The sequence below is a fragment of the Crinia signifera genome, chromosome 4, assembly GCF_055691185.1.
Source record: "Crinia signifera chromosome 4, ASM5569118v1, whole genome shotgun sequence".
Taxonomy (NCBI): domain Eukaryota; kingdom Metazoa; phylum Chordata; class Amphibia; order Anura; family Myobatrachidae; genus Crinia; species Crinia signifera.
The window spans coordinates 19,832,611-19,857,630 of NC_139220.1; the positions used below are offsets into that span (position 1 = coordinate 19,832,611).

Sequence of the window (25,020 nt, forward strand, 5' to 3'; positions counted from 1 at the left end):
TTTACAATTTATCCACAATTTAGGCCACCGATCCAGTGGTTTAGTGGCCAGACCTGTAATACTTGGCAAGTACTAGGCGGTTGATGCGTACTTTAGGTCTCCGTTAAGGTGCAATAATCTTTCTCCATTTTGCATTTTTTTTATTATTTTAATTGCAAAGAAGCAAAAACAATTGAAGCCAAATGAAGATGTAAAAAATAATAAAAAAACCCAAAATGGGTAATATGCTGCAAAGGCACAGTAAGAAACCAATGACATAATATGATCTGATGCAATGTGATATATTAGCAGATCAGTAATTTTGTTGCTGTTATACTGTGAGGACGGGAATTTGTAGTGAAATGAATCTGTGGCTTGAGTATCATTGCTCGTGCTTGGGTTAATATCCGTTATCTGGTCTCTCTAATCTCTGATGATGGTGTAGTTCCATGGGTCATCCAAAGTATCATCCAAGCCTGCAGGGAGATTCAATGACAAAGATAGTGTTAAATATTAAGCTACCATAGTGGTCAATGAATCCTCTTATAGAGTGAAAAAGTGGAGTAGTTGCCCATAGCAACCACTACAGTGCTAACTAAGGCCGACTTGATTTGGCATTTTTTTTTACAAGTGATAAATCAGATGTGATTTATCATATGTAAACCCGGGGAACTGAAGACGGGGTCAGCAGAATTGAAAAAATCCTATTCAAAAGACTGGGTGGCCACTGATTGGCTAAGAGAGCTCTAGCAGCCAATCAGTGGCCGCTTAGTCTTTTGAATTGGATTTTTCCCACTGCACACCGGACCATGCTCCCCACCCAGGGCCGCCACTAGTAATTTTGGGGCCCGGGACTGACCTTCAGTCCGGGCCCCAGCTCGAGCAGTTTCCCGTGGTGTTTGAAGGGCTCTATCGCAGTGTAGGGAAGGTGCTGAGTATCTTTAGTGTATAGCATTTACTCACTCTGCCTAAGCAACCTTTGTAGTGTGGGGAGGAACCAATCCACTCCCGGTCACAAAGGAGAACCGCAGTGCAGCAGCCGCCGCACCCGCTGATGTCAGTTGGACCGCTCGCGCCTTCTGGCTTCCTTGCCCACTGACAGCGTGAGGCTATTTTATGTTTTGACCTAGTGACTGTCTTCCTAATGCATGTCGACCCTATGACCATAGCCAAGGGTGTTGTAAGTTCTCATCTTTAAATGGTATATATTTGCCCGACTCCTGTTTCTCAATTAAAGGGGCAAATTACCCACTCCCTTCCTGAAACTGTGACGTGGGCAGGACACGCGTTTCGCTATGACTCCTCTCATCTTGCCTCGCCCCCAGCATTGCAAAGCCAGGGACTGCATTTAAGGGACTGCGATGACGTGACTCCGTGACTCCGTGACTCCCTGTGTCCGCCCACCTGCCTCCTCCTCTGTACCTCTGGAACAGGGAATTGTCAAAGTTGGAAATGGTATGTAAGGGCTGTACTAGGATTACATAGTTACCTTTCATTCAATGACGTGTAGTCTGGAATCCATCTGAAATAAACATAAATAAATTCAATCAGTAATGATATAATATTACCACCACAAGGCTAATGAAGATCCAGCTACAGAATAGACAGTTACAGTAGTTCCGGGGTGATATGGGCCGGAGACAGGGCTGAGCCTAGACATTGTACGACCCGGTGGTGCACATACTGAAAAGGGGCCCTGTTCTCACTTTTGATGCTGATATAATAACTGTTTTTTTGGGCCACCTCCATAATATGATCATTAATGCTATTATGCGAATATATTAAAATGTTCCCTGCTCCAATAAGGGTCCATCCTGGCAAACAACCGGAAGCCACGTGATGGCGTAAAGTTATCATACTTTCAGTTTCGGATCCCCGGCAGCCAATACCCACGCAGCGTCATCGGCCGGCTCGTGTTACTGGGGGCTACGGCTTCCTCTAAATAAATCAATGAAAATAAGTAGCCCATAGGTTTTTACAGAGCAATTCTGGGAATGGTGTTGTACTATACAGATTAAGTAACCCTTATCCAAAGCATTTTGGATATGGGATTATTCCGTATTTCAGGAATTTTTTTTACATACTCACCTGGGCCCCTGGTGGCCCCCGGACGTCCATGGTGTCCCACGGCATCCACGGTGACCATCGAATTTGTCTTCAGCGGGATCCATGATCCCATGTATGCATTGCACATGAGTGTGGGTGTGCAAGTGACAACACCGGTGCACACGCGCAATGCATCCTTGGGACCGGGGATGCCACTGAAGACTAATCCAATGGCCTCCACGGATACTGGGGGTGGGGGGGGGGGGGGTTGTGGGGTGTCCATGCCAGCCATCGGATTCAGAATCTACAGTTTTCATAATATTTCGGTTTAGGGTTATCCGGATAAGGATACTCCCTAAGGAAAAATCCCTAAAAAATGTCATGGTCCTATTAGAGGCAGGGCCGGATTAAGCCTTCGGAGGTATCTCAGGAGATATCCATGACACCTCCTGAATAATGACTAGCCCTGATATTTTAATTTCTAAAAAATGTAAGAGACCACCGGTGATGTTCGCGGCACACAGGAATCAGCTAAATACATTACCCACTTAAGCCAGGACAGCAATTGGCTTAAACGTGCAATGCACTATGTTGATTCCCAGGCAATTCCCCCTGCAACCCCCCCCCCCCCCCAACACCTGTGGAAAATTAAAAGACACCCTCCGAGGGGCCTTGTTCTTCATTGATGAGCCTAATCTAGAACAAATAAGAGGTAATTCTATGACATGGGCTTAAGTTATAGGTTATAGTTCTGTGTAGGCAAGAGATCGAGTAATAGAATGTAAACCTTTGACCTTACAGATAAACAACTGAATTTCACGATAGGCTCCGTAACTCGCTATAAGAGATAACTCACCGTCCACTACCTCCACGGTTATCTCTTTCATCTGGTCATTGAACAATCCCGGGATCTCCACACGGCAGCAGTAGGTTCCCTCGTCCTCTTTAGTCACTCTTTTGATGCTCATAGACACGTCCCCCTTAGCGATGTTCTCCTGCAGTCTGTACTTGTCTGATTCCACCCATGTGACTGCTTCGCCGTCAGTCCAGACAAGGGTATTGCTGCATTTGTTAAATGGGCAGCGGCCTTTTCCCCAACACATTGGGGAGGTGCCGTCGCTGACGTTATACGAGCAGGGTAACGTCAATGTATCGCCTACCAGCCCTTTCACAAGATCACCTGGGTATATAGAGAGAACAATGAATACTCTCACAGTTAATACATTTCTCAGTATCTGCTCAATGACTGTTTGCCATAGGCGAGCTCAGGGAGGACAGAAACCTCCCGTGGAGCAGAAGGGCAAATACAGTCCTGTTTTTAGGCTAGCAAACAGGTCAAAGCCACCAACCCACCCACCCACCGCCCAACTGAACACTGCCCAGTTGCTCAAAGTAACCAGAACCTGTCATGGGATACATATGGATGACCGGCGGTCAGACAACCGATGGAGGAAAGTCAACATTGGTCACTTTGAGCAACCGCTTTACTTAATCTTTCTCCAAGGTTTCTATCCTTGAGAGTCATACTGGCGTCATCGTACTGTACCATCATATATCTGAAGACGGATTTCCTTCTTTATGTCATTGAATAATCCGGGGACATCCACGCGGCAGCAGTATACCCCTCCGTCATCCTCAGTCACACCCTTTATTGTGAGGGAGACATTTCCCTTCTTCATGTTCTCCAATACCTGGAATCTGCTCGCTTCCCTCCAGGTCACCTTTTCTTCTTCAGTAGTGAGGACCTTGTGGTCACAAGAGAGCATTCTACAGTGGCCTTTGCCCCAGCAGGTGGGGTAAGGGCCATTATCAGCCGAGTAGGAGCAGGGTAACTTCACTGTGTCCCCAAGTGTCCCTTTCACAAAGTCAACTAGGAGCAGAGAAACAAAACAATAATTATTTACATTTAAAATGCTAGTAGTAGCTGATTGTTTGTCATCTACCCGGCCTTTCCTCCCCCTATGTTACAGAGGTCACTCCTAACCAATCACTTTCTTTTCCCCATCATCAATGGGGTTGGGTAATAACCACTGCCCTGATCCCAGATTCATCAACAAATTTCCCAATTTCCCACTATCGGGAGGGCCAAAATTGAGTATCCTCAACCCGGATGCCATCTTGGCACATAGGCATGTTCTTACCCAGATAGAAAGGCATACTTTCGCAAAAATAGGTACAACATGTATATACTGTAACACTGTATTTATTTCTGTGGGACCACATTTTTGAAGCTTGGCCTTCATAGCCAGTTGGATTCTTCAAGGACTTGGATTCTTCCAGGGGGTGATACCAAAATGCATTGACAGAGCCTTCCTGTGAGACCACGCCTTCTCATAAGGCCACACCCCTTTAAAGCTCACGCCAGGGACACCAGTGTTACGACTGGGTACAAGGCCTCTATTTGTACTATTTTGCATGTACTGTATAACACATTTTTCCATTTTATATATTTTTTTACCATCACCTTTTTGATACCTTTAATATAGTTTGGTGTATGTTGTCTAAAAGAACACACAACTTTGACATAACTGTATTAAACAATCTCAGATAAATAGCACATTCTATAATTGTGTTCCAATATGATATACAGTACAGGGGTCTATGTAATAAGTCTGGGAGAGGGATCAAGTGGATAGAGCTAAAGTACCAACCGACCAGCTCCTAATTGTAATTTTCAAGCCTAGCCTGAAACATGACAGTTAGGATCTGATTGGTCTGCTATTTATCTATCTCCAAGGCTTAGTATATAGACCCCACAGTCAGTGTTTACTATTACACTAGGTGATTCATCGCGCCCTACGGGCGCTCTTCACACTGGCGTAACGGGCTGCGCCCCCTTAATTTGTGAACGTTTGTATATGAGAAATATGGTTAGAATTGTATGAAAGATGCCCTGTATTGCAACTTGAGTCCCGGCACCTTAAAAAAATTTGAAACTTGATCGGTTCTCCTTTGCTATCAATGTAGGGAAACCATCTGGTCCTCCCACATCGATGGCAAAAGTATTCAACATCGGCCATAAACCATCGATTATTTGAAATCATTGATGGTCGATGGGCATCCCTAAAACTGGAGGAGGGTGGGGGACAGTATGCAGCTCCCGGCAGTGGGTGAGCGTCTCCTCCCACTGGGAGGGAGTGAGCGTGCATGAGAGCAGGAGGCTGTATAATAGTGTTATGTGGGCAAGACATTAATAAAAGTTGTGGCGCTGGTGCAGAAGACCATGGGGACACTTCTGGCAGTGGGGAAACCTGCAGCGCAGCAGCCAGGGCCGGATTTCCCACCTAGGGGCGGCACCTGCTTGCGTTGGTACAGGATCCCCCATTGTCACGGGGGTTTGTGAAATGCGGGAGCGGGGTCGCGGCGGTCCACTGGTGGGTGGAATTGACGGAAAGGGGTCAGGGGGGTCTGCAAATTGCTGGAGGGGGGGGGTATGCAGGGATCCACGATTAGCGGGAGGGGGCGGGAGTCTGCAAATTGTGGGAGGGGGCGCAGGGGGGGCTTGAGTCGCAGGAAGGGGGGTCCGCAAATTGCGGGAGGGGGGTTGTCGGGATCAGTGAAATGCGGGAGGGGGGTTGTGGGGGTCCGTGAATCGCGGGAGGGGGGGGCGCGGGAGGTGCCGAGGGGGTCCGCAAATCACGGGAGGGGAGCGCTACGGGGGGTTCCGTGAATCACGGGAGGGGGTGGGGGTCTGCAAATCGGGGGGGGGGGCTTTAGAATCGCGGGAGGGGGCGGTGGTCCGCAAATCGCGGGAGTGGGGGGGTTTGCGGGGGCGCCGCGAAACGCGGGAGGGGGATGTAGCGGGGGGGCCCGCGAATCGTGGGAGGGGGGGCGCGGGGGCCCGCGAATCGCGGGAGGGGGGTCGCGCAAATCGCAGGGGTCCCGCGAATCACGGGAGGGGGGGCGCGGGGGTCCCGTGAATCGCTGGAGGGAGGGTCGCGGGGTCCCGCAAACCGCGGGATTGGGGCGGTCGCGGGGGTCCCGCAAATCACGGGAGTCCCGGGGGTCCCGCGAATCGCGGGAGGGGGGCGGTCGCGGGGGTCCCGCGAATCGCGGGAGGGGGGGTCGCGGGGGTACCGCAAATCGCGGGAGGGGGGGTCGTGGGGGAGTAATGGTGGATGGTGGCTGTGGAGTAATGGTGGATGGTGGGCGTGTACTGTAGCCCTGGCTGGGCGGAGGGAGGTGATGTCAAGCGGGTGGAACTTTATACACATAAAAACGTTCTACACATAAAACACTGGTATTTTCCCTAGGGGGGCGGGTTTGTGTATCCCACTGGGCGGGAGCATTATAAACACAGGGGATGAGTGACAGATCTGGCTAAATATATAAGAGATTATCTACAGATTAACAATTTACCATCTTGGATCTCAAGTTTCAAGTCCTTCTTCAGGTCGTTAAGAATCCCTGGGATCCTCACTCGGCAGCAGTACTTCCCTTCTTCGTCCTTAGATACCCCACTGATGGTCAGGGACACGTCCCCCTGCATGATGTTCCCCAGTAACTGGTACCTATTAGATTCCCTCCAGATCACAGTGTTTCCGTCTGTTTTAATGACCTGGTTTTTACATCCGGAGAATCCCCAGCCGTCTTTTCCCCAACACATCTCTCTTACGCCTTCACCAACAGGGTATTTGCAGGGTAAGGTCACTGTGTCCCCCACGGAGCTGCTCACAGTGTTGTCTTTCTTCGTGGCTGCAGAGCAAACAGAATTATTGGCCAAACCATGCTATTAGGTGACCAGTTGCTTCGTTTTAACTAAATATCAATGGGATGGGAGCTACTGTGTTGGGACACCATAGGACTGATTCTGAGAGTGGAACAAGTTGGAGTGTGGCGCATCCCGCAAATGTCTGCAAACAGGTCTAAGTAGGTTGCAACTATGTAATCAAACTGACTTGATCTGGTGCAGAGAATGTATGGGAGCAGAGAAGGGTGCAGAGGAATGTATGGGAGCAGAGAAGGGTGCAGAGGAATGTAGACCTGGTGACACTAAAATGCTGGTTCTTCTACAGTGACAGTTTAACTTAGCACCTGACTCCTATACAGTGGCATAGCCTACATATGTGGCAGACCCCGCGGCGGCTTGGGGGAGCAGCACCAGCAGGGTCTGTGGTGGGCGCCACTGGCTGAACTGACAGGTGACCCAGGCAGCAGTGAGCGCTGAGCTGGTCGCGCCCTGTACATATCTAATGAGCGGGGACCCAGTGCAGTGCATATTGAATGAGCAGGTCCCCACCCTGTGCATATGTAATGAGAGGGTCGGGGACCCGCTCATTAAATATGCATTGCGCTGGGTCTCCGCTCATTAGATATGCATGGAGCAAGACCAGCTCAGCGCTTACTGCTGCCTGGGTCGCCTGTCAGCTCAGCCAGCGGCGACCGTGGTCCTTGCCTCTCCCCTTTTTGGCAGGGGGGAGAAAAATTTCTAGCTATACCCCTATACCTGAGGAGCCGGCAATGCAGCCCGGCGTCTACTCCGGGAATGCTGGGCGCACCCTTGAGGTAATGTAACGGGGGCTTCCCATGAGGTCACACTACCTCTTCATGAAACCACGCACCCTGATTGTTGCAAATTAAATGTTCCCACTATGCCACGCCCCCTTCCTGCAAGGTCAAGGCAAAGTCCAGGTGCTTAGGCATAGTTGGGCTTCTGATGTCCAACCCTACCGTACCTACAGCTTGTTTGAAGAAGTATTTTGGAAGTAAATAGCTACATATGTAGGTATGAGGAGCGAGTAGTGAAGGGACTTACCATGCTGGATCTCTACAGAGACCTCCTTCTTCAGTTCAACGCCCAGTCCAGGAATCTTCACAAAGCAGCAGTAAGACCCAGCGTCATGCGGAGTCACTTTGTCGAGTCTGATGCTCACTTCTCCGTAGTCTAGGTTTCCCGGGAAGTTGTATCTGTGCGATTTTATCCAAATCACTCTGCTGGCGTTCACCTTGGCGATCGGATTGTTACAGCCAGTAGCTGAACAGCCCCCTCGGCCCCAGCACATGGCCGCGTTGTTTCTGGTAGAAGGGTATGCACAGGGTAAGACCAGCTCATCACCCTCTAACGCCGTTACGTGATAGGCTGATATCAGGGCTGCGGGGGGGAACAAAAGACAGTTATTGCAATTAAGAGGAAACAATGAAATGTTAAATCAATCTGCAAACGATGTGTCCTCAGCAGTATTAAAGCAAAGCATATACAGTACTTCAGTACCCGACGCATTTCTCAAACATTTCCCAATTTATTTAGAAGACCCATATGCACTGTATAGAAATCCCATCTTCATCATCCGGTTTATGTTCAGGCTCTGTACCCCCCCCCCCCCCCCCCCCCCCCCCCCAATAAAATAGGTTACAGCAGGTATGTCCAAACTATGGCCCTCCAGCTGTTGTGAAACTACAAGTCAGACCATGCCTTGCCACAGTTTGCTAATAGGAAATGCTAAAACTATGGCAAGGCATGCTGGGATGTGTAGTTTCACTACAGCTGGAGGGCCACAGTTTGGACATGCCTGGGTTAGAGGATGCTTCACATTTTGAAGGCCATTAAGAATACACCCGATGCTGTTTTATATATGACAGATACTAATATGGTTCAGGTCTGCTGCCTTGTTAAGCAGAGCTACTGTGTGATATATCATAGGCAAACTCAAGGGGTGTTTCTGGTTGCCCAGAAACCCCCCCTCCTCTTGGCAAGTGCCTTAAATTATGACAACAATAGCACTGGTATATAATATGATCAACAGAGCTGCCACCAGATCATGCAGTGTAAGGGACAGAGCAGAGCTGCTGCACATGCCCAGTGTACCAGCTTATTCTACCACATTTACTGTATGTGTGGATCTGAGCCCTCAAACAGAACAATGGAACAGAGAGCAGCTGCCAGGAGGAAGAGACAGGAGCCATACCATGAAGTGGGAGATTGTGAGTTTAGAAAGTGCAGTACTGGTTCTATTATGTTTGTGTATTTATATATTAGGATATTTTTAAACATTTCCTGACCATTATCTTATTAATGTTTAAAACAGCCTATACTATAGACCAGGCATGTCCAAAATATGGCCCTCCAGCTGTTGTGAAACTACAAGTCCCATCATGCCTTGCCACAGTTTTGCTATTAGGGAATGCTAAAACTATTGCATAGGCATTCATGTGTCTTCAACAGACCACATGATAGATAATCTGCAGAGGAGTGAGGTGCAGTGAGGCACTGACTGGGGAGGTGCTGGCTTGCACACAGGGGCCGGTGCAAGGCACCGGAGCAACCCAGGCGAGTCGGGGTGGGGGGCCCCGGTGCCCGGGGGGTGGGGGGGTGGTACCTGTATTATAAAACTGGCGCGTCGGCGTCCCTGCAGTGCTGGAGCGGGCAGGGGTGTCCGTGTCGCGCGGGTATCTGCGGCGCTGTCACTGTGTATAAAGCTGCTGCTAGCGGCGGTGGCGGGGGTCCCTGCAATGAATAGAGAATAACTAGCGCTATGCAGTGCTGGAGCGGGCAAGTGCTGGAGCGGGCAGGGGTGTCCGTGCCGCGGGGGTACCTGCGGCGCTGTGACTGTGTATAAAGCTGCTGCTGGCGGTGGTGGCGGGGTCCCTGCAGTGAATAGAGAATAACTAGCGCTATGCTGCGGCGCGGGAAGCGCTTCTGATTTTGAAAACACTTGCTGCACGCTGATTGGCTGAATCTCAGCCAATCAGCGTGCGGCAAGTGTTTTCAAACCCAGAAGCGCTTCCCGCGCCGCAGCATAGCGCTAGTTATTCTCTATTCACTGCAGGGACCCGCCACCGCCGCCAGCAGCAGCTTTATACACAGTCACAGCGCCGCAGGTACCCCACGGCACGGACACCCCTGCCCGCTCCAGCACTGCAGGGACGCCGCCAGCTATATGCACATGCTGGGGTGAGGGGCGAACTGCCGCCCTCCAGGGGCCGAAGCCCTAGGCAAATGCCTAGAGCTGCCTAGTGGTGGCGCCGGCCCTGTTTGCACACAGGGGTGCCGATTTGTGTTTTTGCTGGAGGGTGCTCAGGGAGGTGCCTTGTGAAGGGGGCATGTCATTTGGGGAGGGGGTGTGGCCCTGCAGTGTGCTGGCCTGGGCGGTCCTGTGTCATGGTGTGCAGTGGCTAGTGCTGCACACTGTATACACGGCACATGGTGGTGTGCTTGCCTCCCACTGTGGGCACACATGTTGCACGGAGAGGCCAGTGTGTGTGTACGGGGAGAGCACACATTGGGCAGCATGCATGCTGCACTCTGCCTGTTGGTTGTTGCTCGCTGGGCGGCAGGTTCGGTGGTGTGGGTGCAGCAGACACGAATCAGCAGGTGGATGTGGCCTGGCAGTGGGACTTAGGAGGTTGCGGGCCAGTGGGTACTCATAGTTTTCTGTGGGTGCTCTGGCCCATGAGCACCCACAGAATCGGCACCTATGCTTGCATACACAAACATGATTTGGTAGTGAGCTTTGACTGTAATAATTAATAGAATAATACAAAGATGATATCTATCACACATATATATATATATATATATATATATATATATATATATATATATATGTCTGGTGTCTGTGAGTCACTGAAACACTGCCATCTGTTGGCAGCAAGTGAAACTACATCTCTTTCTCTCACATTAGCTACCTTACTAGCTTTCGAAGCAGTTGCTTCCAGCGGGCTTACTAGTAAGTATTAAATATCTTTATATCAATCAATTTCATAGTCCAACCCCTGGAGTATGACAGCTGAGGCTCCGCCATTGTTGCCTACTCTCCCGGAATGTTTGGAAGGATCTCACAGTTTTAGTTCTCCCTCACTCTTGATGAAGCATTTGCATCCTGTAAAATGATAGACGAGCATCGCTATGGCACCTACACATGGAGCGATGTAGGGGCATTTTCTAAGCGATCTAGTTAGAGGCCCTGTGTGTAGGCCCTATTAGTTCTCCGATCTCCAAGAGAGTTATCTATTGCCAGATGCACTAAATTTAAAAAAAGTGATACAATGGAGTGATAAACAGCCAGCCAATCAGCTCCTATCTGCCATGTCACAGACTGTGTTTGATAAATGTCAGGCAGGAGCTGATTGGCTGGTTGTTTATCACTCTCCCTTTTATCACTTTTGAAGCTGAGTGCATCCATCTGTTCCTGCAGCCACAACGCTTCCCCTTCATGCACCCACTGTAGACCACACTATACCCCACTACGAACCATTGTGTGATGAAGCTTAGCTGCCGAACAGACTTGATATAATCATTCTATGGTCTTTTGATGGCTTACAATGAATCTTTAAAGGAACCGCATGTGAAGGCATGGGAACGGGACGTGGGGGAGAGCCTGGGGCAGAAGGACTGGGCAGAAATGAGTGCGTAAGATTCAACCTGTGTAAGAAAGAATCAAGGAAATCTCATACAGACAGATGTATAGATGGTACCTTAAGCCCATTCCCTTCTATCCTTAACATGAAAGCACACACAGGTGATGATCAGGTAGATACTAATTGCAGATACCTGGGCTATAGCCCCGTACAAGCAGAATGCAGAATCTACCCGGTACACCGCCCTATACAGCTCTATATGAAAAGTATATGGGATGCAGTTACCATCCCGGCGATCAGGATGCCAGTGTTCAGTATACCAACGCCAGCATCCTTACTGCCTTCAGAAGATCAGCGCTGGAACAACAAATGGGCCAGGATACTGAATCGGTAATACCGACAACCGGTATGCCGATTGGTGAGTATGTGGGGCAGGTTAGAGTCAGGGATAGGGGGGTTAGGTTTAGGTACTACCTGGGGGGGGGGGGCATAGGGTTAGGCTGCAGGGATAGGAAAGTTAGGATAAGGCTTTTGGGTGCCGGGTTATTGTTAAGCTCCGTACACATGGCGAGATTTTGACTAGATGCACTGGAGATTTTGGCTAAGCAATTTTGTCTAAGTAATTAGAGTCTATGATCTAGTCAAAATTGCCTGCACAGCCAATCTATACTAAGCAATGTATGCTAGACAATTTTGACTAAGCAGGAGAAAAACCTAGTCAAACTCTCCTGCCAAAATCTCTCTGTGTGTACACCCTTTTAGGCACTATCAGAAGGCATAGGGTCAGGATGGGGTGGGAGTGTTAGGGCTAGGCTGTGGGAAGGGTTGGGGGGGGGGGGGTGCAAGTATTCTTACCTGATCCCTGTTGGGACTCCCTGCACTAGAACAGAACCCTGCTGCCGGTCAATCAACGACACCCAAGGTAAATCCATAATTAATTCAAAAGTATCTGATCCTCCTCAACACCAGCATGTACATTTCCCCAGCTACTACTCCCACCCAACCACTCACCATCTATTATACTGGGGCTAGATTTATTAAGCCTGGAGAGGAGACAGGGCGGGATGTATTAATATACATCACCGCCCTTCGCCGACCAGCCGCCGCGATGCCAGCGCATATGTACTAACATGTGCGGCTGGCATCATGGTGCAGTGGTGGAGGACCCCCTGCGATACCTGTAATGCAGTGTGCTGGGGGTCTCCATCACCTCCCTGCTGCCTCCTCCTCCCCTCACACTGGGGACAGCTAAGCAGGCTGTCTCCGGCGCCTCCTCCTCCCTCTGCAGCCGGAAGGACATCCAGCTGCGTTACTAGGGGAAGGAAGGGTTTACCTCCAGGAGGACCTGGACTTAGGTAAGCCAGAGGGAGGGAGAGAGGGGGGTCGGTGGGTTTGCGGCGGAGGCAGTGGGCGGCGAAAAGAAGCCCATAGGCTTCTATAGGGTATCGCCACCCAAAGGTGGCGATACCCTGCTATGCGGAAACGTGGCGGCGGGGTGTTAGTATATAGGAAAATGCGTTTCCCCATAGTACATTCCACCCACAAAGTGGAAATAAAGTGAAAGGAGATAAAGCACCAGCCAATCAACTCCCAACTGTCATTTTCAAACACAGTTCATTGGCTGGTCTGTTATCTCCTTCCAATTTATCTCCACTTTATCTCTTCTTCAGGCTTAATACATCCGCCCCAATATGTGGTATTTGCTAAAAAAACTGAAGGCATAAATAATCAGACAGATAATCGGTGATAGATTTTATGCAAATCGTACATAAATCATCCAACTGCCACGTACAACTGCCTCAGGAGATGTCCCTTACATACAGTACATGCCAAACTATACACCCCAGAGAGGATCATATACATTACTAAAATCACTCAAATATACAAATACTGTGTGGGCTGAAACCATTGCTGATAATGACATTTGGGGGTAAATTTAGTAAAGCTTCTAAAAATGAAAATATGTGATGTTGCTCCTAGCAACCAGTTTCTGTCTATCATTTCTCTATTGCATCCTAGAAAAAGATAGAATCTGATTGGGAAAAACGGTACTTATGTAATATCTGGACTCCCATTTTTCTTATGAGACCGCGTCCCCTCGCGGGGCTCGCTGCGCTCACCACGCTTCGGGCACGGTGGCTCGCTGCGCTCGCCACACTATATAAAATCAACTCCATGCGTAGTTGGATAGTAGGGGTGTGAAAAAATGGGGTGCATTTAACATGGGAGTCCAGATAATACATAAGTACCGGAAAAACACCTCTTTATTTTTAGATGCATTACTCAATGTACCCCTTAGTTCTTTCAGTAGAGCCGGACAAGTGTATGGGCGGTATTCAGTTTCAGCTTGCTATCCCTGGAGAGGTGGGGAGCGGAAATGTGCGAACGCGCGGCTAAACCTGACCATAATGAGCGTGATATGCGCAAAAAAATAGGTCAATTGAATATTGTCCTACGATCTCACATCATTTTAGATGGGCGATCAGGTGCAATATAACAATTGAATAGCACCCTACGTGTATATTTCTATTTACCCTACGTACCTGGGGTTAAGGACATGAGCACCGACAGCCCTAGGAGGAACATCCCCATCTTGTGTAATTCTCGGGAGGACGCTGGTGGTAGCAATAACCTGTTCCAGGGCTGAGGGAGAGATATATATCTGGAAGTGGATGCGGAAGGACGTGTGAGGGAAAAAAACAAGAGGACCATCTTGTGATAGACGAAGGCTCCAGGAAATAGCAGCTTCCAAAAAACAAAACAAAAAAAAAGAAAGAATTTAGGGAAAACTCAAGATAAAAGTAAGAGCAACTTAGGACAAGAGATTAACTCTTTAGTTACCTTGTTTTACATCATGTGTCACACATTTACTTATTCATTCAGGAACCTAAAGCGCCAGCGGTCATTATGGTGTTAGCCGTTGGCACACGGATCTGCAGGTTGTATAGTAATCTCACCAGTTATAGGGCACCATTTATCATTGATCGCATTTACAATGCGATCTGGGCGGAATATTTAACCCAAATGTATTACCTGCTAGGCAAAGGGACAGGGCTCCAAAAGGAGCCAGACCCTGCGATGAACGGAGCCGGAAGCCGCGGGGTCTGTGCATGCACAGTTACGCGCTGCCCCCCCTGATGTGTAGCCATAGGCTACAATGGGCTATCGCCATATCAGTATGGGGATAGCCCAGGGGTGTGAAGCCGGGCATCGGGCAGCTTCGCTTCCCCCATAGAAACCTATGGGGGATGCGGCCGGCGGCGCTGCAGGGGGGATCACAGCAGGGATCGGAGATTCCTGCTGCGGTCCCCTGTGATACATTAGGGGGGATGCGGTCATTTGGTCTACTGCATTATGGTAGAAAGTCATTAGGTCGAATCCATTAGGTCGACATGCTAAAAGGTCGACATGACTCTAGGTCGACATGGGAAAAGGTCGACATGATTCTAGTTCAAAAGGTCATTAGTTCGACAGGTCATTAGTTCGACAAGGTCATTAGTTCGACATTGTCTATGTCAACTTTCACAAGGTCGACATGGAGTTTTTCACTGTTTTTTGAGCCAACATGTGCCGACAGGCGGTATTTCATGCCCTACTATCCACTAGGGCGTGGTGGGAGAATAAAATAGTGTGCCGAGCGTAGCGAGGCACCGTGCCTGACGCATAGCGAGCGCAGCGAGCGATGCGAGGGGATGCAGTGCACTTTAAACTGTGTCCATGTCGACTGTGCTGACATTCAGGTAAAAAAACTGTGAAAAACCCCAAGTCGACCTTGTGAATGTCGACATAGACAATGTCGAACTAATGACCTTGTCGAACTAATGACCTGTCGAACTAATGACCTTTCGACCTAGAATCATGTCGACCTTTTCCCATGTCGACCTAGAATCATGTCGACCTTTTAGCATGTCGACCTAATGGATTCGACCTAATGACTTTCTACCATAATGCAATAGACCAAATGATCCCAACCCCATTAGGGGATACTTAATATTTGCAGCTAACCCCCCAAAACTGGTGTTTTCAGGGATTTAGCCGCAAATATTACTTGAGAAATGCGGCCTATAGTTTCTTTATGAATATGTGACCATATTTACGTTTAGTTTTATACCTTGAGTGCACATCAAGATTTAATTTAATTTAACTACACCGTATATGACACAGTGGGGCAGATATAGTAAGCCTGGTAAAGTGATAAAGCAGCGATAAAGTGAAAGGTGATAATGCACCAGCCAATCAGCTGCATTTGAAAAATTACAGTTAGAAGTTGATTGGCTGGTGCGTTATCCCCTTCCACTTTATCACCTTCCACTTTACCAACTGGTGGGTACTGTGGGGCCCAACCTTCTACTGCACCCAGACCTAATGCCTTACACTGCCCCCTCAGGCCTAGTGGCTAGCTACCTTGGTGGTCTAGGGGGATTATATATAAGTGATGGTGGTCCAAGGCTGCCTACCCATATCACTGGGTGATGCTGCTTTCCATGCACTCTAGCACTCCTCGGGCCTCAGCTTCTGTCTTGCTCCACCGCCAGATATTCTGGCTCTACCGGATCTCCTACTCTTCTGGAGTTCTTCTGTGCTCCCTCACTGTCAATGAACTCAACGCTCTTGCTCAGCAGTGTCGCTGTTCTCCATTGGATGCCGTCCCACGAGTCACTACTGGCATAATTTTCAAATAGCTGCTCATCCATTGGACAATCTTAAATCATTTAAAATGTAAGCTCATTCCACCCAGGGTCCTGGCATGGCATGTTGGCTGACACGATAGCACCCCCCTCCCAGCCCAGCATGTGCAGGAGATGAGTAAATGACTCCCACCTCCTCATCTGGACACTGTCTCACAAATGCTGGGTAGCACCTGAGGCAATATACCAGCAACCCTTTCTGCGACACTCAATACACTCACTTATGTTTGCTGCACTTCTTATTCTGCATTCACATTCTTCTGCTTACATTCATATGCTTTTTGACCGAATTTGTGACAGAGAGAAGATGGAGGTGGTACTGTAGCTCATGGGGGGCAGGGCCTTTGTTGCCAAATCACCAGTCTGTAAAGAGTGGGTGGACCAAAATGATGATTTTTCATGAAGTTACTGAATATTGGCACCATCTCCCCCCCCCCCCATTGATCTGCGACAAGTAGTCAGCATTTGGTGGAGATAACCAGGGGTAAGGGGCACAGATGGAAAGGCCCAGGCATCTTAGGAGATCCGCTCTGTCTGAGATAGCTTAGTGTCGCCCAGAGGTCGGATGATCCGACCGCAATGAGCCAGATGTTCCTGCTTATGTGTGCGTGTGAGAGTTGGATGAGGAATGACGGCTGTAGGTGGATTTTTGCAAGTCCAATTATCGGGCCTGTAGTGGCTGAAATTATCTAAGCATACTGTTATGAGAGTCCATGGATTTTGCTGGACTCCATCCACCTCCAAAAGAATCTTACCACCACAATCCGATCCGAGGCGGTGACAGAACTGCAAGTTCACCCAGGTTTACCTTCCACCCTTACATGCAAATTTGTGGTACTCTATTCAACATCTATTCCACCAATCCATTTTGGGACAATGTTGGCTTCCTGGTAATAACCTGCCGCTTATCTGGTACTGGAGAAATCTAGTCCGTTTCTTTTTTTATCTTCAATATACACATGGTCTGAACTTTTTTAGCCATATACTTCTAAATACAATTTAACCATATTATTATGGAATTCCATGTTTTCAATTTTATGGTATAATTTAAAAAAATTATTTAAGAAACCGTTGCAATTTTTTTCTTGTATGTCATACAGTATGCGCCGGTACACCCCCTTGTTTATTCTTCTCCTGTTATGAGAGACGTTGGAGGTAGTAGGGTCGGCAGGGAGCACCTAACAGGGAATATCCCAGGTGATAAATCTCTATATGAATAGTTTGTGTGGGAGAAATGGAATCCTGCGGATAAACAGGATATACTGACTGTGCACTCTCATGGCCAGCGGAGGAAAGAGGAAACTCAGCCTCCCTACTTTACTGCTGACTCTGAAACATAAAGGATATTGAGATGTGTATGAGCCAAACCTGCATGTCACAAAGTGCAGCAAGCCTGTACACATATACTGCATAATGTCATAGATACACAGTCTTCACATACCCTCCAACTGTACCGATTTAGCCGGTACAGTACCGTTTTTAAAAAAAATGTACCGATTGTACCGGGTTTTCAGGTTTTGGGGCATTCCTCAGGTCCCCCAACTCCGGGCTTGCAGTGCGGATATTCTGGATCGAGCCCAGCAGGTGTAAGCCAGTGCACCCGTTCCCAGGGGCATATTGCGGCCTGGGCAACGTGCAACGCGTCATGACGTCACGCGGCCCATGGAACCGCAGCACTGTCGCTCTGGGGCTGTCTTAGAAGATGTCTCAGATGCCACTGGCGCATGCATGCACTTTTTGTAATTTCCAGGTGCCACAGACGACTCTGTCTCCAGCAAGATTTCTCTGTGGCGGGACGCGGGAGCTGGACTTGAGGTGAGGGGACCCGCGCAGCCTGTCAGTGAGTCCTCAATTGTAAATGATCATCTCTGTGGTGGGTCTAAACACAGTGCCTACAGGGTAATTGCTGTGCATGCAGTAGATGTGGAGGGTGGGGGGCATCTTGGAAAAAAATGCTCAGTAGCAGAACACATTTGGAAAGGGGGTGTGACCACGCCCACTTAACCCATTACCACGCCCACTTTTCCCATGGTCACGCCCTCTTATCGCATGTGTACAGATTTCTACCCTTCAGATGTTGGAGCATAGCCCTTCAGTTGGGGGGGGGGGGGGGGGGCGGGACAAGGTGGCATAGATCCATGCTGTGGCACAACCCACCCTCATACCTCCCAACATTGGAACTCCTGTGGCGCGCCTGAAAAGTGGGAGGGCTGTGGCCTCACAGGGATGCAGCGGCTGCAAGACACGCCCTTGTTTTCTGTCACTATGGGGACATGGCCAGCACTGTGTAAGCTGCTGGCCATGCCCCCAGTGCCTCTGTTTCACTGACTAGATGCTGCTCTTCCGATCTGGAAGCGCATGTTGCGCAGGGATAGTGCTGGAGGATCAAGAACAGCAGGATGTACAGGGATAGTACAGGTGGATCAGGAACAGCAGGGTGTGCCGCAATAGTGCTGGTGGATCAGGAACAGCAGGGTGTGCCAGAATAGTGCTGGTGGATCAGCAACTGCAGAGTGTGCAGGGATAGTGTTGGTGTATCAGGAACAGCAGGATGTGCAGCGATAGTGCTGGTGGATCCGAACAGGAGGATGTGCAGCGATAGTGCTAGTGGATCAGGAACAGGAGGATGTGCAGCGATAGTGCTGGTGGATCAGGAACAGCAGGATGTGCAGGTATATTGCTGGTGGATCAGAAATGGCAGGGTGTGCATGGACAGTGCTGGTGGATCAGGAACAGCAGAGTGTGCAGGGATAGTGCTGGTGTATCAGGAACAGCAGGATGTGCAGCGATAGTGCTGGTGTATCAGGAACAGAAGGATGTGCAGCGATAGTGCTGGTGGATCAGGAACAGCAGGATGTGCAGGGATATTGCTGGTGGATCAGGAATGGCAGGGTGTGCATGGACAGTGCTGGTGGATCAGGAACAGCATAGTGTGCCAGAATAGTGCTGGTGAATCAGCAACTGCAGAGTGTGCAGGGATAGTGTTGGTGGATCAGAAACAGTAGGGTTTGCAGGGATCTTGTGGATAGATCTGGGAGAGAATGTTGCGCAGGGATAGTGCTTGTGGATCAGAAACAGTCATACTTGCCTACTTTTGAAAACTAGTTTCTGGAAGATTATAGTTGGTAATAGAATTTTGCAAAGCGCCCCATTGAGGGGGCGTCATACTCCACCCAAAGGGCGTGTCTAGTTCCATATATGGAGAGGTTGTGAACGTGGCACCTAGAAGCGTGGGTGTGTACTGCTACATCTGAGAGAAATCTTTTAAAATTACTTATATCCAAATGTAGATGAGGCCCAGAGCAGTTACTAAGAGCTACTAGGTAAAGTGCTGGAAAATTGTGGGCTTGGTGAAATGAGGGAGATTGTTAGACTAATGAGGGAGAGAGGGAGATTGCTGCTATTAAAGGGAGTCTCCTTCAGAATGCAGGAGGGTAGGCAACTATGGGAACAGTAGAGTGTGCAGCTATAGTGCTATTGGATAAGGAACAGCAGGGTGTGCAGCTATAGTGCTGGTGGATAAGGAACAGCAGGGTGTGCAGCTATAGTGCTGGTGGATAAGGAACAGCAGGGTGTGCAGCTATAGTGCTGGTGGATAAGGAACAGCAGGGTGTGCAGCTATAGTGCTTGTGGATCAGTAACAGTATAGTGTGCAGCTATAGTGCTGGTGGATAAGGAACAGCAGGGTGTGCAGCTATAGTGCTTGTGGATCAGTAACAGTATAGTGTGCAGCTATAGTGCTGGTGGATAAGGAACAGCAGAGTGTGCAGCTATAGTGCTTGTGGATCAGGAACAGCACGGTGTGCCGGGATAGCTCTGGTGGATCAGGAACAGCACGGTGTGCCGGGATAGCTCTGGTGGATCAGGAACAGCACGGTGTGCCGGGATAGCTCTGGTGGCTCAGGAACAGCAGAGGGTGCAGGGATAGTGATGGTGGATAAGGAACAGCAGGTTGTGCCAGAATAGTGCTGGTAGATAAGAAACAGCAGGGTGTGCAGGGATAGTGCTGGTGGATCAGGAACAGCAGATATGCAATTTAGAAACCCGTCCTTTTAACTAATTCTTTATTGTAAATCCCACGTGCCTTCATATATTGTCACTGGTCTCTTTTTTAACTTAACAATTATTTTTTTGATTTTTATGCATCCATCTCTCTCCATAACCCCCCACTCCCCCCCCCACCCCAAAAAAAAAAGTAAACATAAATCCCATTACTTCAATACTTGATGCACTTGTATTATATATTATTTCATGATGTTTGCACTAATCTAGCAATATCTGCCCTTTCCTCCTTCCGCATATGCCCGGGCTCGGCCAGGAAGGTCAGGGAGCAGTAAATCCTCCCAGTATTCTATACAGCCAGGACAGTGACAAGGACACTACAGGACATCTGTTTTCTTCAAAGGACAGTGAATATTGCCTGTGCAGTATCCTTTGGATCATTGTCCGGCTGATACACAAACTTCCTCTCCAACTGCATTTTATTTGCAGAGCGCAGCAGTTATCTGTAATGTTCCCATGGGAAACGAACGTTAGGTTGACACTATTAAGGTCCATATACATTAGGTCGACCATGAAGGTCGACACAGACAAACGGTCAACATGCCTAAGGTTGACAGGGTCAAAAGGACATTGGGAACGTTGATAGTCAAAAGGTCTACATGGTGTCCATGGTGTCCATTTGGGACAAAAAAAATGTGAAAAACCTATGTAGACGTTTTGACTGTTGACCTACCCAATATTGACCTAATGCTTGTGTCGACCTTTTCACCGTGTCCACCTTAGGCATGTCGACCATTTGTATGTGTTGACCTAAGACCAGTCTCGACCTCCAGTGGTCCACCTAATGTACGTTGACCATAATTTCCCATCAGTCCTAACCGCAGTGAGAAGCATCTGAGTAGCGTGATCCTACCTCAACTGCATCGTTACCCTATTGTTCTACGCTCCCTGCAGTTGCAGACGACTTTTGCAATGATGTCCCCCACACCCTTGGATCGGATCTCCCACATACTGCCCACTTTCTAGTATAGCGGGCAGGGTGGAGAGATAGTACCTGGAATCACCGCGCTGTGTGAAGGGGGCGGGACTGAATGATGTAAAATGTCATCATGACGTGAGTTCCCGCCCGCGGTGACTCCGCTCCAGGTTAGTCCCAGCCCGGAGGCTCAGAAGGTAGTCGCCGGTGTGCTTAGGAAACCGCTGGGAGTGTCTGGGAAAACACTAGGCTTGCCTGAGTGTGTTAGGGCAGTGTCTGTGATGTCAGCTCCAGGCCGGATACGCCTTTTTCCATTGCACCGCTGAGTAAGTCCTGGGCTACTCTAAACCTGCGATGACTTGAGCCCAGTGACAAATCATTCTATGGTGATGGCTACGATGGGTTTTGGACATATTCGCTCGTCTGCGAATAGATTTGTAGCCTTTTACTAAGTTAACGCCGCCGGGCAGTCATCCGCTACTGACTCACCGGCGGTGGCTGCAGGCTGATTTCGCCTCCGTTGCAAGATGAGCCATGTGGGTAGGTGGGAGGATGTGCGGGCGGATGTCATGTTGGGTCATGATGTCACACGCTGGACCCACTGCCTACATTCGACCGGTGGGCCCTTAACATCACAGTCCAAAAATGATTGTGGTGCCTGCATGGTTTCTGATGTTTGTCACGTAATTGTTATAACATGTATCCTATGATTTCATTGGGTTGTGGTAGGATATGCGGGCATGAGAATGTAGACACGGACCTAATGTTGATATGCATTGTGTCAACACTGATGGACTGTCAACATATAACCCCTGGATGTCTCAACATTACAGTTCCAGCTCATGGTGTTTGCAACACCTCCAGCTGCATCTTCCAGGTTCCAGCGGTCATGTGATGGTCAGTTCCAGGGGAGTCATCTGGCGGAGCGGCATTCTTCGGGAGTACACTGGCCCTATTACTAACACTTACCCCTCTATGTAGTGCCTAACCCCCCTCCCCCTTAACATAACCTTCCTTAATGCAAAAACCCTAATGTCGTGATATGTTGACATTCCAGATTATGTGAACATGTCGGCATTCTCAGAGGCCCACATCATAAGTGTCGACATCGTTGTGACTGCATCGCCCTGACTGTGCTCTTTCTTGATTTCACCAGTTCCTGACCTCTTATATTTTTTTCTTTATCTGCCAAAAACGAAATTAAAAAATGCATTGCCTTCATCCAAAAGCGATAAAACAATGCCGGAAGCCATTATGCAGATTACCGTGTCTACATCTTATCACCAGAGAAGAATCGGAAGGAGAACATGCATTCTGTACTGTTCATGCAAATATACATTTGTTCGATTTGTATTCTTGGCCATGTTCAAACACCTATCATTATGCAGACGTCAGCCAAACCTGCCCGGTCTCGATGTGATTATTCTCTACTACAATCAGCAGCTGACTTACTATCCTGTACAGCCAAGAAATGATTGCAGTTCATCTGGAAGACAAGTGCACAGTAATACTCACAAACATATGACGATGTAGTCAGGATTCTGGCATTCAGGATCCCTATGGACACATTCCCAGCTGTATTAGGGTTCGTTGAAGGCAGTGGTCTCAAACCTTTTTTGGGGCGTGAGCTACTCAAGACAAAATAAACCGCCTGAAGAGCAACTACCATTTTTTTTTTTAAAAGACATCTGCATAATAATCGAAAACTGCCCTTTACACATTATGCCACACACTGTAATGCCCCTGACACATTATGCCACACACTGCAATGCCCCTGACACAATATACCATGCACTGCAATGTCCAATATGCCGCATACATAACTCCCAACACTGGAGGTACCCGATTCTGCGCGTCCCGAAATGAGGGGGCATGACCTACTATTGTGGTACCCTGCGAGGCCACATCCCCCATTTTTTCCACTATGGGGGCATAGTCAGCCCTCTGAGAGCTGCTAGCCATGCCCCCAGCCTCTCTGAGTAGATGCTGTTCCATATATACACATGCCACCAGCATTGCCAGTTACACAATGCCCCCAGTACCCGCAGTTATGCCATAAACACAATACCCCCAGCAGTGCCAGATAAACAATGCCCGCCCGATTGTGGTGCCATTTGTGGAAGTCTAGGTACACACACGCCATTTTGTGATAGTATGGCCGCCATTTTGGTTCGCAGAGTTGCGCAAATAAAGTTTCCATACCCGAGTATGTGTGACAATGTGGACCAGAAGAGTAGACATACTATCACACATAAATTCATAATAACACACTTACACGAAATGAAATATAGTTAAAAGGTTTAGAACGCCACACATAGCTTAGTTAGCCCTGCACACACCTGTCTATATCGTGTTTAGTACCGTTCCGCTCAGTTCATTATGCGAAGTATTCCGGTCATTGCGAATATGTCGCAATGTACATTGCCCGATAGATATGGACATAATCCATATTCCAGAGACAGTTTCTGTTGTAAGTAGTTAACAAAGGAAACTAGCTCAAACCGGTTCTTATCCTTGCTGACGCCGAAACCACCAAACAAAGGACTCTTAAAGTTCACTCCCCTGCACCTGGTCAGACCAGGTACAGCGTCTAACCTCCAATCACAGTGGACCGGACATATGATCTCTGACCAATGAGAATGGCCTTTGACCTCCCCCTTCTGACCCTATAAGATAGGCGACCCGGAGCAGGCTCGCTCTCTTCGGCACATCTACTTTCCCTGGACCTTCCTACCGGACTATCGCTCATTCCTGAACGATAGTGAGCTCTGACCGGACTGCGCTTCGCATACTAGATGACCACGGTAAACGGTTGCATTTCACGGTATTTATTCTTAAAGTATTGTTGGCTGATTGTGTCTTGTATTATTGTATTCTTTCCCCTTAGCAGAGTTTGTTAGTATTCATTGTTAGTAGATTGTATCACTTGTTATACCTGTTTATTCTTATTTCTGTAACCCCCTTTTGTCCATTAGGGACTTTAATACAACCTTTTATATGGAGTTCTAACCTCCTTACTTCTATTCAGTGGTCGTGTCTGGTTATTCGCATAATAGCGATAAGGTACATTGCGGACTCTGTCCTTTAAAGTATATTCGCAGAATTAGAGACAAAGTCCTGCGAAGGGATCTCTTATCAAGGTATTGGTTCTTAAGTGTATAACATACAATTAAAAGGTACACTACGCTGTGCTACGCTTTGTTCACACGTAGCTAGGTATAAAGGGTACGTTGGTTGCGGACTTATTACGTAACCAACGCTTTTCACTTATCGTCACTCTGGTTATATTTTAATCACCATTAACAATTGGGGTGCTCGCCCGGTCGTTTCACAGTCCAGAACTCAGTACCAGGCGTGCGACTCGACCTATACCAGCAAAAGGGTGGAAGTATTTATTTGTTTCCATTGCTGGATAGGCCGAGTCCGCGGCGGTGCGGGGTTCGGGAAGTGCTAGCGCTGAACCCGGAGTACAATAAGTGAAAGCCACGTGTTTTTAAAATATATATTAAGTGTTTAGTAAACTGTACTTCTGCCTGCCACAAGTAGTTTAACGGGGTATAGTGTCTTGGGTTGCTTGTTTATTATAGTATATGTACCACGTGCGATAAGGTTCGCACACGTGGAGTCTGTGTTTATTATAGTACATAGAGGATCCCCTCTGTGCAAAACTATAACTTTTTGTTAATTACTGCAAAACCAGGGACTCAGCCACGTGGCGACAAGCCCTGGGCCTTTTTGCAGTAACGTAAAGCGTCTATTGTGTAGTACGCAAGGTGCGCGCGCACGTGCCCATATCGGGAAATTTTCGCATCTTTGTACGAGATTTACGGATTAAGTGCGGGATTTATTTCGCATCTTGATACGTAACTTTCGGACGGAGTTAAGGGATTTATTCCACATTTAGGCGCAATTACTGCGTATAGTGAAACCCGAGTGCAACCTTGCAAATACACTATAGAACACGTGGGTGGCCGATTCATCGGCGGCCTGTGAACAGTGCATGTACACACGTGGCTGTTCATTGGTACTGCA

The 25,020-nt window shown here is 48.4% G+C and overlaps 1 protein-coding gene across 1 annotated transcript; it reads right to left on the minus strand.

The window, feature by feature from the left end:
- Positions 1-127: 127 nt before the first annotated feature.
- LOC146073833 (polymeric immunoglobulin receptor-like) lies at positions 128-14,021 on the minus strand. Its single transcript, XM_083181336.1, has 7 exons — positions 13,866-14,021; positions 7,781-8,116; positions 6,385-6,720; positions 3,572-3,895; positions 2,882-3,205; positions 1,469-1,501; positions 128-455 (listed from the first exon to the last, which is right to left on the minus strand). Exons 1-6 carry the CDS (start codon positions 13,912-13,914, stop codon positions 1,476-1,478), a joined length of 1,395 nt encoding a protein of 464 aa, XP_083037462.1. The 5' UTR covers positions 13,915-14,021; the 3' UTR covers positions 128-455; positions 1,469-1,475.
- Between the last annotated feature and the right edge of the window lie 10,999 nt (positions 14,022-25,020).

Excerpts from the sequence above, each read along its gene's own strand:
- LOC146073833 (XM_083181336.1), bottom strand. The coding sequence starts at position 13,914 with ATGGGGATGTTCCTCCTAGGGCTGTCGGTGCTCATGTCCTTAACCCCA. Across the intron at positions 8,117-13,865 it reads GCTCATGTCCTTAACCCCAG|CCCTGATATCAGCCTATCAC; the intron begins GTACGTAGGGTA and ends TCCCCCCCGCAG. Across the intron at positions 1,502-2,881 it reads AACCGTGGAGGTAGTGGACG|ATGGATTCCAGACTACACGT; the intron begins GTGAGTTATCTC and ends TGTTTATTTCAG.